The following is a 17,795-nucleotide window of genomic DNA, read 5'->3' as shown; positions in this document are numbered from 1 at the left end:
GTGTGTGTGTGAGAGAGGGGGAGAGAGAGAGAGAGAGACTCAAACAGAGATGCATTATTTATATCTTTTTCATGGTTTGTCTTTTGCCAACAAAGTGAGTAGTGGTGAAAATAGGCTAGGTTAAGTTAGGTTTTGATCAAATAAGCCTCAGCCTGTAATAGAAGCCTTAAAGCTTAGGCCTAAGTTTGTATACAGGTTTGCTTTTTATATTGTATGGAAACTCAGACCTGACTGGCCGGTTCAACCTGTGAACTAATGACTCGGTCTCTTTCCCGATTTGGATTTCCATTTAAATCGGTCAGCCATTGACTTGGTGTGACCCAAGATAACCCAACCCGGTTGCTAGCTCAACCAGGTCACTTTTTTGTTTTTATTTTTAAAAAATTGTAAAACTAAATAAAAATTAAAAAATTCAACTTAAAAATTAAAAAAGCAAGGCAATGGAGGGCAAGGCAATTAAACACTTCAAATAGAGGGCCTTAATTGTAAGTTCAAACTTAGAGGATTAAGTATTCTTTTAAGTTAATTGTGCCCTAATTATTTTAACCTTCCATTATTTGCTGTTATTCATTTGTCTGATTGTTGCTTAGCATTTATGAATTATGATTGTCATTGTTGATGATTTTAGTGTTAGTGATTATTAATTTTAGACTTTTTAATGATTGAAGGGTTGTAAATTGTAATTGTAAGAATGAATATTTAAAAAATTATATTTTATTATTGTTAGACTTTTAGGTGGTTGTAATTATATAATTATTGTTGTATTTGTATTTTGTGTTAGAGATTAATCGTCAATTTGGTTGAATGTTTCATGATTAATGTTTTTTTTTTATTTAAATTGTATTATTTTAATCATGATCAGTTTGCCCTACAAGTTGACCCCCATTCAATCCCAGTTGAACCACTAACCCGTAACCTGTTGGCTTGACCAGTTCAATGACTGGTTCAATTTTCAATACCTTAATTTTTTAGCACAAGCTCAAGTCTACTACAAGCCTAACCTAGCCTGAAGCTTCTTTTAAAAGCCTATACGTAGGCCTTTTAAAAAAGGCTTAATATATTAGTTTTCAAGGTCATAATGGCACAACTAGGCTTTTAAGCCTGCCAAAAGACTATATTATTTAAATAAACATTATTAAAATTTACAATAAAATAATAAAATTCCATGCATTACTCATCTTCCTAAAACAAATCAATAAATAATCATATAAACAATACACGATCAAATGGGGTTTTTTTTTTTAAAAAAAAAACCACTCACTTTTCTTCTCAAAAGTTACAAGCTTCAAAATGCAAATATGTCCTACAATTCCTAATTCCCCACCGCAAGTAATAGCATAATAAGAATACCATTAAAAAAAGTAGGGAACTTGGATCATCTAATAATGAAATTGAACATTACATCAGCTTGGGATAAACTTCAATACACCAGACCTAGATCTCATCAAGCTTTCCAACCTTAAAAACTCAGTTTGCTTTAGCAATGGCATCTCTTGCAACAGTATGTTAGTCAAAGGAGCAATTATGCTTGTCTGAGTAGCAAATCTAAGTAAGGGCAACTGAGAAGACCACATGAGGCCAAAGAAAAAACATCAGAGATGAACGAACCTTGCAAAGATGTAGATCTAACTGATGGTAAAGACAATAACAAATTAATGAAGATGATCACGGGTCTAAGTGACATTGCAGACAAGCATGGATCTCGGTGAAGGCATAATAAGAGCTTGAGGTAAAGACTAGCACGACACAGAGGAGACAAGAAGGATGAACAAAATCCAAGAACATGAGCACGAAGAGCAGAGTTGCAAAAAGGAGCAGATCTGACCAAGGTGAGTGAGTGCCTGAGTTAATGATGATCGGAGATGTGAGGAAATGGGAGGGTGAGGAGTGACGTCGTGAGAAGTAAAAAGATTAAGAGGGTGAGTGATCAAAAGTCCCTTGGGGTATGGCAGTTAATGAAAGAGATCAAGGGTTTCAGTTTTCAAATAAAAGACTAACTTATTGGAATAATTTTATAACTTATATATGAAATTTATTATATACAATATAAAATAAAATATTAGAAAAGTAAATCAGGCCAAGTTTGAAGGCTTTCAGCCTAGCCTGTTTAACTTAAAAGGCCTTTAAATAGGCCTTAACCCTAGCCTATTTAACAAATAGGTCAGGCTTGGCCAGGCCTCAATCAAGTTAGGCCGTAAGCCTTTGATAGGAGCTTGTCTTATTCCCACCTCTATTAATGAGGAAGACGATGGACCTTAGTTAAAATTGCTAAATAGCTAGGATTAGGTATAAGAATGAATGGGCAAGATGTACTATATTAAAATCATAGCTTTGATTAATGAATTGTTTCTAGCCATTGGATGAATTAGACGGATAAGACATGAAGCATCAGAGGGGCCAACATCAAAACCACATTAGACACCCCTTCCCCTACATCAGCTTAACAAGCAGATATATATATATATATATATATTCACTACATCCAAAGACTGGACTTTCCTTGCTCATAATTCTTAAAGACATTATATGAATTATGATAATTGATGTAGTCTTTTATTCTTTTTCTTGAACTAAACATACTTAACCATTCTTCATTACTGATCACTTAGAATTAGAATTAGAATAATCTTTATTCAGAACCCTCAAAAGTTGAGTATTTGGAGTTACTTCTTGCTCTGATCTGAGCCCTTTCACCTAATTTGGCCTAGTTGCTTCTTCTCATCAAAAAGTGTTGATGCTACTATTGCTTTCACTTCAAGTACCTTCAAACAAGCCTTCATCCACATTGTAAAGCACTTTCTAGACTAACCCAAGATATGGCTTTATCAATCTCAAAATCATAAGCATTCCTAGAAAATCTCAAGCTACAGAGCATCACATTCCCATTATACAAGAACACACCCAACATTTCTAAAACTTGGACAAATATCTCTTTCCCAAAAACTAGTCTAAGTAAAGGGTGTTCAAAAGTATCAACTTTATCAAACTTTGACAAGATTGGCTGGTACTCAGAAAGTCTTTTATTTAGCATCACCCATTCATAGAACTTGTGAAGCAGTTTCACGATTAGCCAGTGGACAAACTCAATAACAAGGTTGAAGAGACAACTTTTGAGGAATTTAAGGTTGAAATCTAGGATTGTGTCAAAGCATCAGTCTATGAAGCTTTTGGTGATACCCTTTTTTTTATTATAGTGTATTATGGACTTGATTCTCAATCTTGAAAGAAATAACTACATCTATCCTTCTTAATTCTTAATAAGACTATGCTCGGACCCACACCCATTCTCTATTTATCTCTGTGTTTTTTACCTATGTGTTATCTAATTCTTTAGCAGTATGAAAATCAAATATGTGAGATAAGATTCTGTAGAAATTCTTCGTGCATGTTTCAATGCTTTTTGTATATGGAAGGGTATCCTAAAAGCTAAATCTTTGGTTCTTGAGAACATAATTTAGAAAATTGGAAATTGCAAACATATTCCCCTATTATGATGCTAAAATGCAAGAAGATTTGGAACCTTAATCGCTAGCTAAATACATGTGTTTTGGGCTAAAATATGAAACGTCACTCAGATAGGTCACAGGACTAGTTGGGCTAAGTAATTAAAGAGTCAGTCTCAATATAAACAAAAGGGCAGTCCCCAAAGCTCAATAAAGGCTACGATAAAATAAACATGCTGAAATCCCACCAATTACAAATATTGGACCGTTGGCACAAGAAGACACGATCTTGAGTAATTCCTAAATCCCCAGATATCGTGCCCAAGTATCTCGGTGAGACAGGCTAATTACTAAAAATGGGAAACTCGAAATAAAGACTGTTCCATGAGTTTTGTGAGATCCCTAATTCCTTGGTAAAATGTGCTAGGTATTAAGGAAGAGGCTACCACTACTCTGACACTACAAATAAAAGATGAAGACACAGAAGAAAGATAGTCAACACTCAATCAAACACTCACATTTTTACATCTTATAGCCTTTAGTTTTATTAGTTAGCTTTACTTTGAACTTAGACTTACAGCTTCTTGTGTTTTAATAAAATCAAACACTTGTTCTACCAAAGCCTTATATCTTTTTACATCCGAGTGAATTATGATAAGGGAACTCGAGACCCTTTTGTTATCAATTGAGATTCAGAGTCTTTAGCCCTCCTGGTATTTATTGTTTACCACGAATAATTTTTGGCATGCCTAGTGAGACCTGTGTAACAAAGATGGCAAGGATGCAAAAAGACAAAAGGATTGATGAAACAGGTACTAGTTCTCATGAATTAGAAGGGACCTCTGCACACACAGGGTTAAAACACTTAGCGCCTGATGTTGAAGCGGCTGAGCATTATGAGCACATAGTGCCAATGTTGACAGGGTGCAACAGCATAAGCCCTGGCTCAAGCTAGAAGGTGGATAAGCTAACCTACTGATCATATCCAATGGTCCCATGGTAGAAGTACTACAGAGGATTCAAGACCGGATGGACAAGTAGCTGGAAGAGAATTAAAGGTTCTTTGCGCCATCCTAGAAACATCAGAATGCAGGGAGAAGGAACGACAGTAGATTATGATGTAGGCTCTGCAGGAGGGCATGAAGAACATAGTCACATCATTGAAAAGCACTTCCCTAGAAGCAGGCTCAAATTTAGGGCCATATAGAGAACAGCAAGCAGGAATCAATATAGGTGTTGGCCCTCGGGTCTGCCTACTAGTAATGGACATCTATAACCCCTAAATTTTTGCTCACACTAATCCTTTAAGTAATCCTTTGTATTATTTATAGGAGCCCGGCATGAGAGGCCAGTGGGGCATGGTAATGATATCAGAGCATCAGAACGAGCCTCAGAACCAATTAGTGAACATGAAGGCCCTAAGGGATGCTATTTAAGATATATACAGATTAGGGCTAAGACCAATTGGCTGCCCTACCTTCTCGAAGCCATATCTAAAGTATATAGAAGGCACAACCTGTACCCTCAGGGATATCGGATCTCTGACTTCACACTGTTCCCAGGGGATAGAATGTAATCGATGTTAAAGCACATGGGGAGATTCACAATCCAATATGAGGAGATTGCCAACTATGAGAACTTTGCCAACTTAAAGTTAAGATTGTTCCCGAACACGCTCACAGACCCGACGTTCACATAGTACACCTCTCTGCCTCACAACTCGATCATCAGTTGGATGGAAATGGAGAAAAAGTTCCATATCCAGTTCTATAAGGCAAAGTTGGAGGTTAGCATAGCAGAAATCTGCAAGCTTACCCAACGGGCTAGGGAGACGACGGACCAATACTTGGTAAGATTCAAATGATTGAGGAGCAGGTGCCATGTGTCACTCCTAGAAACTGAATTCGTCAAGCTGGCACAAGCAGGATTGGATATAGAGCTTCGAAAGAAATTCCAAGGGATGGAGTTTCAAGATTTCTATGAGCTCACGGCCAAAGTATAGGGATATGAGGAACTATTCAAGGAAGAAGACTATCGCCAATGGACTACGACAGGAAGTTATTCCAAGGACCTTGACGTGGCAGTAGCAGAACTAAAAAATACTGCCAACTACACATGCCCAGCTCTAATAAGGAAGGTTGGAGAGATTTTTAAAAGGCCGAACACAATTCAGTACACCTTTGACACCACCAAAACACCTCAAAGAAAACTTCATCTCCTACTTGCTGATCATAAAATCCCTTCAAAAAAAGAGCATAGAAGAAAGAAATACTATAAGTACCATCACTCGTGGAGTCACAACATCGAGGCATGTTAGGGTTTCAAGAACTTCATCCAGGATCAAATCAATAAGGGAGTTTTTAAGTTCCTTAAGAAGGAATCCATAGTCGTAGATGAGGACTTGTTCCCACCATTTGCCATAGTCAATAAGGTGGATATAAATTTTGGCAAACAATAAACCAGGAGAAATGATGGTTAGCAAAGAGATAGGAGGCTTAAGAATGTTTGGAACAGGGAGAAAGTGACTCAGGAAAGCTCAAGGATAGTGTGGGACTACCTGGGGAAACCTACAGGGCAGTCTAGTAGCAATAGGTCTTCTAGATGGGATGTTAACCCAGAAAGGCAGAGCGTCAAGAGCCTGGATAACTCTAAGGAAATTTGGGACCGCTTGGGAGAAACTTAGAATATGGACAACTAGTAGAATGTAAAAAAAATAGCAAATGACCCTCGAGATAGGATGTTGGCTTGAGGGGTTGATAATGACAGAGCTAGATGGATTTAAGGTAGTTTAGGACTGTCTGGAGGCCGTCTGGCAAATTTGACTTCTTTGTTAAGTACTCAGCACCAATAGAAGCAGGCGAACTATTCACAGGGACATTGACGGGTTGGGATATAGGCCTTGATGGCCTACCTTTACCCCTATTAATGCCATCAGAAAGCATAATAGAGCTTCCTTTAAAACCAAAGGTCGTTAAGGGCTTGGGTAGGTTTGTTACGCCACCTAGCAACGCGCCACCTCTAAAATGGAGAGTCGTGAGGCACAAGAAGTTTCTAGCTAGCTTGACTAGGACTCAAAAACAATGCCTTCAATGAAAATGAGCTATATAAAGATACCTCGAGTAGTAGAAAATTGAGGTACAGGAAGGCCCCGACGTGCAGCAGGAAACTAACAAGTTTAGAAGAAAGTCCACTGAGGATTAAGACTAGGAGAGTAAGAATAAAAATCAGCATGATAGGACCATTCACATTGGGGAGATACCTCTTAATTTTGCTATGAGTTTTCATTAACACTCCCTTCTCAGTTCCGGTCTACCACTAGGACTCAGGAATAGTAGGAACATAACTCCTAGGGGCTGACGAACATGAGCCATATCAATATTGCTCAATGATTCCAAGGAAAGAAGAGGAGTATGAACCAATAAGGACATGAATATAGAAAGAGAAGGCTGCAGAGCCTGTTTTCCAAGTCACCTTACAAGCTGTGAAAGGAAAGCTAAAGCTAGCTGTCCTGGAAAAACCAAGCATTAAGATGACCCAGCACCTAAAGCCTTTATACATTAAGGCACATTTCAAGGGGAGGCCAATAACTAGGGTCCTCATGAACAACAGGTCGGTGGTGAACATATTGCTAGCTTGTATGATGCTCAAGATGGGGTGGGAAGAGCGAGACCTGATGCCAACTGAGGTATCCATTGTAAGATTTACCAGAACAGCCTCTAAAGTCCTCGGTGTGTTACCATTACAAGTTGATATCAGGACTAAATCTTCTTTAATGGCCTTTTTCATGATCAGCACTATAGTAAAATATCAGGCCCTTTTAGGTCGAGACTGGATCCATGCCAATGAATGCGTACCTTCCTTACTACATCAGATGTTTCTCATATGGAAAAGGGAAGAAGTAAAAGTAGTCTGGGTTGAAGATAAGCCATTCATAGAAGTCATTGACTTTATGGATGTGAGGTATTATGACACTGATGTGGGCCCGTTTACATTTTGAAAGACACAGGGAGTCCTTTCGTGCAAAACAATAACAAATGCTATAGTGCCTATAACATCACAGAGGCACGAGCCCATCATAGAACTGGTTGATGATTGAGTCAGATAAAAGAAAGGCTATAGCAATTATAGCCATTCAAAGGCTATAGTTGCACAACCTACAAGAAAGACTAGAAGACTACGAACCTAAAACCTTTGGGGTTAAAGTCATACATGAAGATGAAACCAAAGGGTAACACAACTGCACAAGCTAGACCCTGCACCTTTGAAATTTGAAGACATAGCCCCAAAGGTTCAAGATCCACCGGAAGAAGTAAACCTTGGATCCTTAAAGGAGCCGAGGTCACTTTCATTAGCTTACTATTAAATGAAGAACAAAAGAATGCTATCAAGCAAGTACTACAATAGTTCAAGAATTTCTTTACATAGGACTATGATGAAATGCTAGGGCTGGTAAGACAACTGGTCGAACACAGGCTTCTTATAAAGCCAAATTACAGACTCCACCAATAGCTTTTCGGGAGAATGTTAGTCGAGGTAAAGCTACGAGTAAAGAAAGAGATAAAGGGCCTCCTACAGGCTGAATTCATACAGCCTTGCAGGTATGCCTAGTAGCTCTCAAATATAGTCTCGTAATCAAGAAAAATAGAAAGCTATGAGTTTGCGTAGATTTTCAAAACATAAATATGGACACACCTAAAGACGTGTATGCAATGCTTATTGCAGATAGGTTGATAGATGCTGGGGTTGAAAATGCTTTATTATCATTTATGGATTGCTTCTCTAGATATAATCAAATATTTATCGTGAAAGAAGACATTCACAATATTACTTTTAAGTGCCCGAGTCTATTGGGACATTTGAATGGGTAGTCATGCCATTCAGTCTGAAAAACACTGGGGCCACCTATCAATGGGCTATGAATGCTATCTTTCATGATAGGAAAACATTTGGAAGTATACATAGATGATATAATGATTAAATCTAAGAAGGCACACGATCATATTGAGCATTTGAGGACGAGTTTCCTCCTCCGAATGAGGGAAGTCAGCCTTAAATTGAATCTACTTAAGTATGCTTTTGATGTAACTGCAGGTAATTTCCTTAGTTTCCTAGTCCATATAAAGGGAATTGAAGTAGACCAGAACAAAGCACAGGCTATCTTAGAAGCAAAGGTGCTAAGCAACAAGAAAGAGCTTTAAAGGTTTTTAAGATAAGTCAATTATCTCAGGTGTTTCATCCTAAATCTAGCAGGGAAGACGAAAGAGTTTTCTGAGCTCTTAAAACTTAAAGATGTCGAAGAATTCACCTAGATCGGACATCATCAAGCAACCTTTGACAATATTAAACAACACTTAACAAAGCCTCCAATCTTAGCAGCCCCAAGGGAGAACACCCCATTTTTATTGTGTTTAGCTTCTACCGTCACGTCCATAGATTGTATGTTAGCCTAAAATGTTGATAAGGGACATGAGCAGGCAATCTATTATTTTAGTAGGTGCTTAACTCCCAAAAAAACTAAATACTCAGCTATGGAAATAGTGTGTTTAGCGCTATAGTATGCTTGTACTAAATTGAGGCATTATATAATAAACGCAGTTGTGTATGTGATTTCTCATTCTGATTTAATGAAATATATGCTTAATTGGCCAATCATGATAGGCCGTATAGGAAAATAGAGCTTGGGCTTGGAAGAATTCTCATTAATATTCTTATCTCAAAAATCAGTAAAGGGCTAGGCATTAGCAAATTTCTTAGTTGATCACCCCTCAGTCGAGCTCCTAAAAAAATGAGTGAGAACTACCTATGTTCTCAATAGATTTGGGGCCCTGGGTGTAAGTCCGATAGGTCTAGTACTGACCAAGCGTCGGGGGTTAGGGTAGTAATAACTTGTCTTACTGGGGTAAAAATGATATTATTTCTTTAATTAGATTTTGAATGTACTAACAATCAGGCGGAGTATGAAGCACTACTCACAGGGCTCAAAATTGTTTAAGAAATGAGAGCCCATAATGTGGTTATAGAAGGGGATTCTTAATTAGTCACCAAACAATTAACTGGCAATTATAAGTGTATAAACCCGGCTCTAGTAATGTATTATGCCAAGGCATTTTAAATCTTAGAAGAGTTTGAGACTATAACGTTAACTCATGTTCCCTAAGCTTAAAATTGGGAGGCTAATGAACTAGATCAAATAGCATCAGGGTTAAGGTTGTCACCCAAACTCACCAGGAAGATAATTGTGGTGGAATGGAAGGAACATCCCCCGGTCTCTCAGCGTGGTTTGACAATATAATGTGGTGCGGTCTCGCAAGAGTTAGCCTGGGCTTGGCAAGATAATTTCAAGAGTTATCTACAAAATCCTAGCCAACGATATCCTTACAAAACAAAGATATGCACTCAATACTTCATTCTAATTGGAGATGAATTATACAGAAAAGGTCCTGACGGATTATTACTTAGGTGTTTGGCCTTTGCTGAATATATAGAGGTCTTAAGATAGGTGCATGAGGGAGTATGTGGGGCCCATTAGTCATGGCCAAAGATGAAATGGTTGGTGCAAAGGCATGGATATTATTGGCCATTAATGACTAAAGATTGCATTGAATATGCTAGAAGATGCAAGAAGTGTCAGACTCACGGGCCAACACAGCAGGTACCCACATTAGATATGCATCCGATTATCAAACCATGGCCTTTTCAAGGATGGGCTATGGACGCAATAGGAAAAATTTATCCGACCTCATCCAAGGGCCACTCATACATCTTAGTGGCCACAAATTATTTCACAAAGTGGGTAGAGGCCATCCCTATGAAGAAAGTGAAACAGGACGATGTAATTAACTTCGTACGTGAGCAAATCATGTTTTGATTTAGGATTTCTTAAATAGTTACAACAGATTAAGGAACAATATTCACTGGAAGCAACTTTAAAGCCTTCGTCGGGGAAAGTGGGTTTAAATTGTTGACATCCTCACCATATTACCCTCAGGTAAATAGGTAGGCTGAAGCTTTCAATAAAATAATCCTTAGAATTCTAAAGAAGACAATTGAAGAGAAACCTACAGAATGGCACATGTGATTGCGTAAGACACTATAGGCATATTAGATGCCAAATAAAGAAGCTACAAGCATGAGCTCATATGTGTTGACATACAGGTAGGAAGTCGTATTGCCTATGACAATAGCAGTCCCTTCTTTACGCATTGTGAACAGTTTAGAAAGACCCTCTAAGGATTACAATAAGGCTATGATAAATGAGTTAATTCAGTTAGATGAAATACATTTATAAGAATATATAACAACAGAATAAAAAGGAAACACTTTCAGGTAGATGAGCTCGTGTGGAAACTTGTGTTATCACCTGGTTCTAAAGGCCGGATGCTTAGAAAATTTTTACCTAACTGGAAAGGATCGTTCAAGATAAGCAAAATACTTAGGGGAAACTCGTATGTGTTAGCAAGTATTGATAGGACTCCATACAAACATGCTATAAATGGAAAATATTTAAAGAAATATTGGCTGTCATTATAATATAGTCGAAAGAGTAAAGAAATAAAGGACCCGAGGCCTAGAATGGCCCCAAGGCATACAAAGGGCACACAATAATAAAAAATAATTTTTCTCTTTATTACATATAATTATGTTATAAAAGTACAAATTAAAGAATAAAAAATGAAGAATAAAAGTACACATGTTCTCTATTTACAAATGGTCTGGAGGGTCTCCCATGTCGCTAAGGCTGAGTCTAGCTCCTTAGATAAGTTCTGATGTCGTCTAAGGGCCATCTCGAATTAAAGCATGGAATGAAGCTTTTCATCCGAAATGGCCCATGCATCGTTTAGAGCTTTGGTTGCAACTTTCAATTCGGACTCAGCTAGACCGTCTTCAGCTTCAGCCCTTGGCAACTCCTCTTCAGCAACTGTTAGCTGGTGCCTCAAGTTCACTACCTTAGCCATAGCACCTGAAGATGATCTACTTGAGGATTGGTCTCTTGGACTCGATTAGTGGTAGCAATCGTTTAGGTCTTGGTGGCAAGATACTCATTACTTATAGACCAATTGTTTTCAAATAGTCTGAAAGAAAGGAGTTCTTTATGACAACGATTGATGATGCTGACTAAAGAACATTGAAAGCCTTTAAGGTCCTTCGTAAAGACAAACTCTGCTAACTGAAGAACTCGAAAAAGTTCTTTGAATCAGTCAATGGATGACCACCCAGAAGGTAGGTAATGGGTAGTTGGTGTGGGAATCTTTAGGGAAGGGTTCCCAATGAAGAAATAGGAAGTAGGCCATTGTCCACAGCTTCAAGAACCAGACGGGCCCATAAAAGTTGTTGAAGAGTTTGTTCATTAGTGACTTCCTCATAACGTCATAAAGGTGGCATAAAAACATCATCCCTAAGGCTATCTAATTACCGCAGGGTAGAGACTAGGCAATCTTCAAGTATAGCTACACGAGCTTCCAACCCCCGGGGCCAGGATCTATTGGCTCAATAGGATCCAGATGGAGACCAGGTGCTCTGTGAGGGTGATGGGCTCGTCGACTAGCTTCTCAAAGAATAGCTCCATTTTCTTCATATAGGAGCTCACGCTCCTAATCTTTCTTTCTAGTTCAACTGAGAGAGTGGTGTAGGAGCCATACTTCTCAAAGATTATGTAGAAGTTCTCTTCCCTAGTGATGGGCAGCCCTAAGTACATAAAGACATCCCATAATGTGATGGACATAAGGTTGAGCTCAAAACTGAAGGCGTTACAGCCCAGAAACTAAAAAAGGCCATTAGAAGGTCGAATAGGATGTTGACACTGGCCAAAGACAATTGAATCAAGTCATAAAGACCCATTGCCTTCCACTGGGGCACATATGTCTACTTTAAGCATCCTACCCAGTTAACCCAAGTGTGAGGAGACTGGGGTCAACTTCTTAACTTTCAGTAGAATGACTAAGGAAAAGGTGAGGTCATTCGGGCCAAGACCAAATTGAGAACGGAGGTAAGCGGCTAGGGATTTGGTTGAGTAGGGGCAATCACTTTAGACAGGTTAGGAGAAATAGTCAGGTACCTAACGTCACTTTTGTTTGAGATTTGAAAACTTCAAGGAGAAGTGATGAAAAGGAAATGAACAATTATCATATTTCCCTCATGAAATAGAAGGGCTAAACAGGAGAAGTAAAAAAAATTTACTAGAAGGCAATAGAATCATGGAACAAAGAACCCTCTTGTAAAGAAAATAAGATACATAAAACCAAACTGGTCATTAAACCAGTCATGGCACTAGGTCATGGGTTAGTGGTTCAACCGAGATTAAACAGGGGGTTGAACTAAGGGCAAATCGGTCATGATTAAAATAAAATAATTTAAATAAAAAGACATTAATTATAAAAACATTCAACTAAATACAACACTTCAAATATCTATCCTTACAATTACAACCCTTCAATCTCAAAAGTCTAACTAATATTCACCTACACCAAAGTCATCATTAACTTCATTCAAATCTCCGAGCATTGAGACATTAGGAGTAGAATGAGAAAAACTAAAACCACTAGTAACATCAGGCAAAGATAGGGACTCTAGAACATTCATATATTCATCATCTACAACAAACAAAAATTAATACTAATGAATGGCATTTCAAGAAATTTGTATACTTGTATTAGACATGATAGTAGATTTAATAAACCTTCATAATCACTCTCAAGGGTTAATAGAGCAGCTATGGTTTCATTGTGAATGGCAATTTCAAGATTTGCAACTTCTTGAGAATTAAACTCAAGAGCTAGCTCTTCCTCTTCTTCAGCCACCCAAAAGTCAACTTTGTCAATTGATTCATAATCAATGGGATCATAACTTTTATTTTTCCTCAATTGACTCCTTGAAAAAAATAAAGCAATCAAATATGATAAACAATAATAAAATTCATATTCAATTATAAAACTAAAAAAGCATTGCCATTTAAAACTCTAATTCTTACCTATGCTTCAATCGCAGATTATAATTTGTAAAAGCCAAATCATTCAATCTTTGATATTGTAATCTATTTCATCTTTTGGTATGGAAGCATTCAAACAAACTCCAATTTCTTTCACAGCCAGAAGAAGAAGAAGTTTGGCTAAGAATATGCATTGCAAGAGTTTGCAATTCTGGAACAGAACCTCCATAGAATGACCACCATTCATCTGTAAATAAAAGACATTTAGTTAGATGTTAATCATGATAACTAGAATTACCATAAATATGTTAAATAATAAATATGAATACTCACAAGGATCTAATTTCTAGGCTGCTCTTTAACATGAAGTTTTGTCAAAAGATTCTTTACAATCACTATGCAAACTCAACTGCTTCATCATCACAATATAATCAATTTCTTCACTTTCATTTGACTCAATCACATCAAGCATTGCATCCATTAACCTTCTCTTGTGAACAAAATTCTCATCATACAAGAATGCAGGATTCAACAAATATGCCGCTATATGAAGATTTGTCTTAAAGTGCTTATCCCATCGAGCTTAAATAATTTTTGTGTAAGGCTTGTAATAATCTTTCTTATTGTTGAATGTTGCCTTGATTGCTTTTTTTACCCTTTGCATGCCTTCATAAACATAAGGCAAAGAAGGCTTCTCATTTGAATCCACAATTCTCAACAATTTTATAAGAGGAGACACAACCTTCACAATTTCTAAGCAATCATCCCAAAAGCCATTATCTAATATGATGGCAGTAACAATTATTCCAACTTGAGTCTTTGACAATTTGTGATCCACAAAGTGCTTATCAATCACCAAAGCTTGCAAGTCATGCTTATGCATATATATGCTATACAATGTGATAAATGTAGTAGCAAATCTTATTGCACCAGGATGTACAATTTCTTTCCAACTCGGTCTTTTCCTAAGCCATGACAAGAAGATCATATGATTATAAACAAAAACAGTTATCTTTAATGCCTTAGTTGCAAGTGCTGACACATTGTCTAAGCTTGCTATATCTTTTAAAGTAAGGTTCAAACGATGAGCAGTACAAGGTGACCAATAAATATTTTGATATTTTTTCTTAATCAACTTGCCACATGCTACATAATTTGCAACATTATCAATCACCACATGAACAATGTTCTTAGGACCAACCTACTCAATCACTTCCAAGAACAATAAGAATAAAGTCCTAGCATCTTTTACCAAATCTGAAGCATTAACAGATTTCACAAAAACCATTCCATGTGTAGAATAAACTAAGAAATTAATCAAAGTTTGCTGCCTCACATCTATTCGACCATCAGCCATGAGTGTACATCCAGTGTTTTTCCATTTAGCTCGATGACTCTCAATAAGTAATTGATATTCTTTTTTCCAATCTGTCAATAAATTGACTCTAAATTCATAAGCATTAGGGGCTTTGAACCTTGGCCCAATTAAAGCAATAGCATCTATGGCTTTTTGAAATGAAAGGCAATCTAATGCATTAATGGGAATGCAATTGATGATAGCCTATTCAGTAATAGCCATTTTTGCATTGTACTATGCTTCTTTTGTTGTAAACACACTCTTGATGCTAGGTTAGGAACCAGGAGTTGTCCTGGGGGTAAAATAATTCTCAACTGAAACACTAGAAGCTTGCCTCTTATTGGCACCACTCTCAGGGACCATCTTAATTAGAGTAGGAGCAATTGGATCATTAGTTTCAAGGTCCCTAATGTCTACTTGTTCTTGTTCTTTTCTATCATCAACCTTCCTTTTTATCCCACCTTTCAAAGACTCTACCATCCTGTGACGTACATCATTAAGAACTTTTTTACAAGAAGCTACTTGACCACTCACAACAGTAAGGTGTTGCTTCATTTTGTTAATCCCACCTCCTCCATAGCTTGATGCACAATAAAGGCAGGTATATATATTTTTCTAGCCTTCTTTTCTTAAGGCAACATGTGTCCAAGCAGGATCAATTTTTCCATGCATAGATGGGGCCTCAGATGTTGAGTCATTACCACTAAGAGGGGGATTATTGGAATTAGGGGTGGGATTCTCATTTCTATCACTACTAGGATTACTTCCAATATCTATGATCAATGCAATAATTATATTTTAACCTGCAAGCTAAAATAATGACCAAGCTTCAATTTCATTTCTCAACATAAATGCTAAATGCAAAGTTTAAAAAATAAATTAGCAATAAAGGTGAATCAAGAAACAATTAGGCACGAGTTGATCATCATCTTTAAAAACAACAATCATCTTCTTCATTGCCAAACATATCAGCAATAAAAACAGAGTTGAGAAATATTAAGCTAAATCAAGAAAACAAACATCTAAGCTACCGAACTGAACATTAAGCTAAATCACTATTAAGCTAATCACATAGGATCAAAATCCTCTACAGTCCAGTCGAGAAATATTAACCTAAATCAATAAAAACTCAGCTTAAGCTACCGAACAAGCAAGAAACAAATCACGAGCAATAGAGTCGAGCACTTAAGCTGAATCAAGAAACAAAAAACAGAGTCGAGCACGAGCAACAGTGACTGACCTAAAGCAAAGAGAATACAAGCTGCCAAACTGAGCTATCACGAATTGAGCAGTTGAGATTTTAGATCGATTAAGCTAGAGAAGAGACGGAGATAGAGATGGAGAAGAGACGGAGAGTTAGAGACTGAGCTGGAGAAGAGACCGAATAGCAGAGATGAAGATAGAGCTAGAGAGGACGGAGAGTCAAAAACTAAGTTGGAGAAGAGACAGTTGAAGATTAAGCTAGAGAAGAGACATTGATTAGGTTAGGGTGAGAGAAGAGAGACACAAACGAAACTCACGAAAGGGAAAGGTCGAACCGATGCTGTCTGGCATCTGCAAATCCAAAATTTGGATTTCATTTTTCACTTTTTTTGTTATTTTCAAACTCAGCTGACAGCTCAGTGTTCTGGAAAGAAAATCAAAAATGAAAAAAAAATAAATCCCCTAAAATAACGTCATTTTGAGGGTTCTGTCTGAAAAAATAATAACCCAGTTAACCCAGTCAACCCATCGAGTTATTTAGGTTATATCAAGTTGAACTTGGGTTGACTTGGTTCATTCCCTCACTGATTTAGGAGTAAACCCAGACCGAACAAGAGATCGGGTCATCGGTTCCCTGGTTGACCTGGCTTGTCCGGTCTGGGTTTCAATACCATGAAAGAAAATAAAAAATATCAGAATGAGGAACCAATCTAGGGAAAATAAGGGTTTCAACAATTAAATACATATCATTACAAACCTATCGAGTGAGGAAACAGGATTCTAGATTGTTGCCAAAGAATTAGGTAGACTTCTGGTGGATGTGAAAGATGGAGCGATAGTAGAGGCAGCGATAGAAGTGGGGAAGTCATTTGAGAGTGAAGGAAAGATGGGAGCAATGGAGTAAATGCTTGAATATCAAGAAACGGCAAAAAAGGTAAGAGAAATGACTAGAAAAAGAAATGAGTATATATTAACAATGGGCGCTCAGAGACAAAGCGATGTTTCAATTTTTTCAAACATGCCATGTGGCTTACGCTATTAGCCATTGGCATGCAAGGGGCATTGTTTAGGCTAAAATATGAAACGTCGCTCAGATAGGTCACAAGACTAGTTGAGATGAGTAACTAAAGAGTCAGGCCCAATATAAATAAAAGGGTTGGCCCTGAAGCTCAATAAAGGCCACGATAAAATAAACATGCTGAAATTTTGTCAGTTACAAACATTGGACCGTTGGCACAAGAAGACACGATCTCAAGTAATTCTTGAATTCGCAGATATCGTGCCCAAGTATCTCAGTGAGACAAGCTATTTACCAAAAATGGGGCACTCGAAATAAAGATCGTGCCATAAGTTTCACAAGATCCTTGATTCTTCAACAAAATGTGCTAGGTATTAAGGGAGAGGCAACCACTACTTTGACACTATAAATAGAAGACGAACACATAAAAGAAAGATAGTCAACACCCAGTTAAAGACTCACATTTTTACATCTTGTAGCCTTTAGTTATCAGTTAGCTTTACTTTCAATTTAGACTTGTAGTTTCTCGTATTTCAATAAAATCAAAAACCTATTTCATCAAAGCTTTGTATCTTTTTACATTCGATTGACCTATGGTAAGGGAGCTCAAGACCCTTTTATTATCAATTGAGACTCAACGTCTCTAGCACACTTGGTATTTGTTGTTCACCATGAACAACATGCAACCACCTCTTTACAATTTATTGATTGTCATGATCTGATGGTTTTAAACCTTGCATTAACCCTACTTATACTTTGACAAGGTATTTGAAAACTAAATTGGTCACTGAATTGATCAAGATATTAATCCAAGGGGTAATAGTCAAAACTATAATAAAAAACTGTGAT

At 37.3% G+C, this 17,795-nt stretch overlaps 1 protein-coding gene across 1 annotated transcript; it reads right to left on the bottom strand.

Moving 5' to 3' along the window:
- Positions 1-11,922: 11,922 nt before the first annotated feature.
- LOC129322534 (uncharacterized) lies at positions 11,923-15,280 on the bottom strand. Its single transcript, XM_054968841.1, has 8 exons — positions 15,007-15,280; positions 14,621-14,895; positions 14,035-14,569; positions 13,774-13,911; positions 13,511-13,615; positions 13,120-13,230; positions 12,906-13,033; positions 11,923-12,204 (listed from the first exon to the last, which is right to left on the bottom strand). Exons 1-8 carry the CDS (start codon positions 15,278-15,280, stop codon positions 11,923-11,925), a joined length of 1,848 nt encoding a protein of 615 aa, XP_054824816.1.
- Positions 15,281-17,795: the final 2,515 nt, after the last annotated feature.

Source organism: Prosopis cineraria, unplaced genomic scaffold, assembly GCF_029017545.1.
Source record: "Prosopis cineraria cultivar Desert tree isolate PC_DT_omini unplaced genomic scaffold, ASM2901754v1 PC10, whole genome shotgun sequence".
Classification (NCBI taxonomy): domain Eukaryota; kingdom Viridiplantae; phylum Streptophyta; class Magnoliopsida; order Fabales; family Fabaceae; genus Prosopis; species Prosopis cineraria.
The sequence above is the reverse complement of the archived record's forward strand: the minus strand, read 5'-3'. Positions and strand labels throughout refer to the sequence as shown.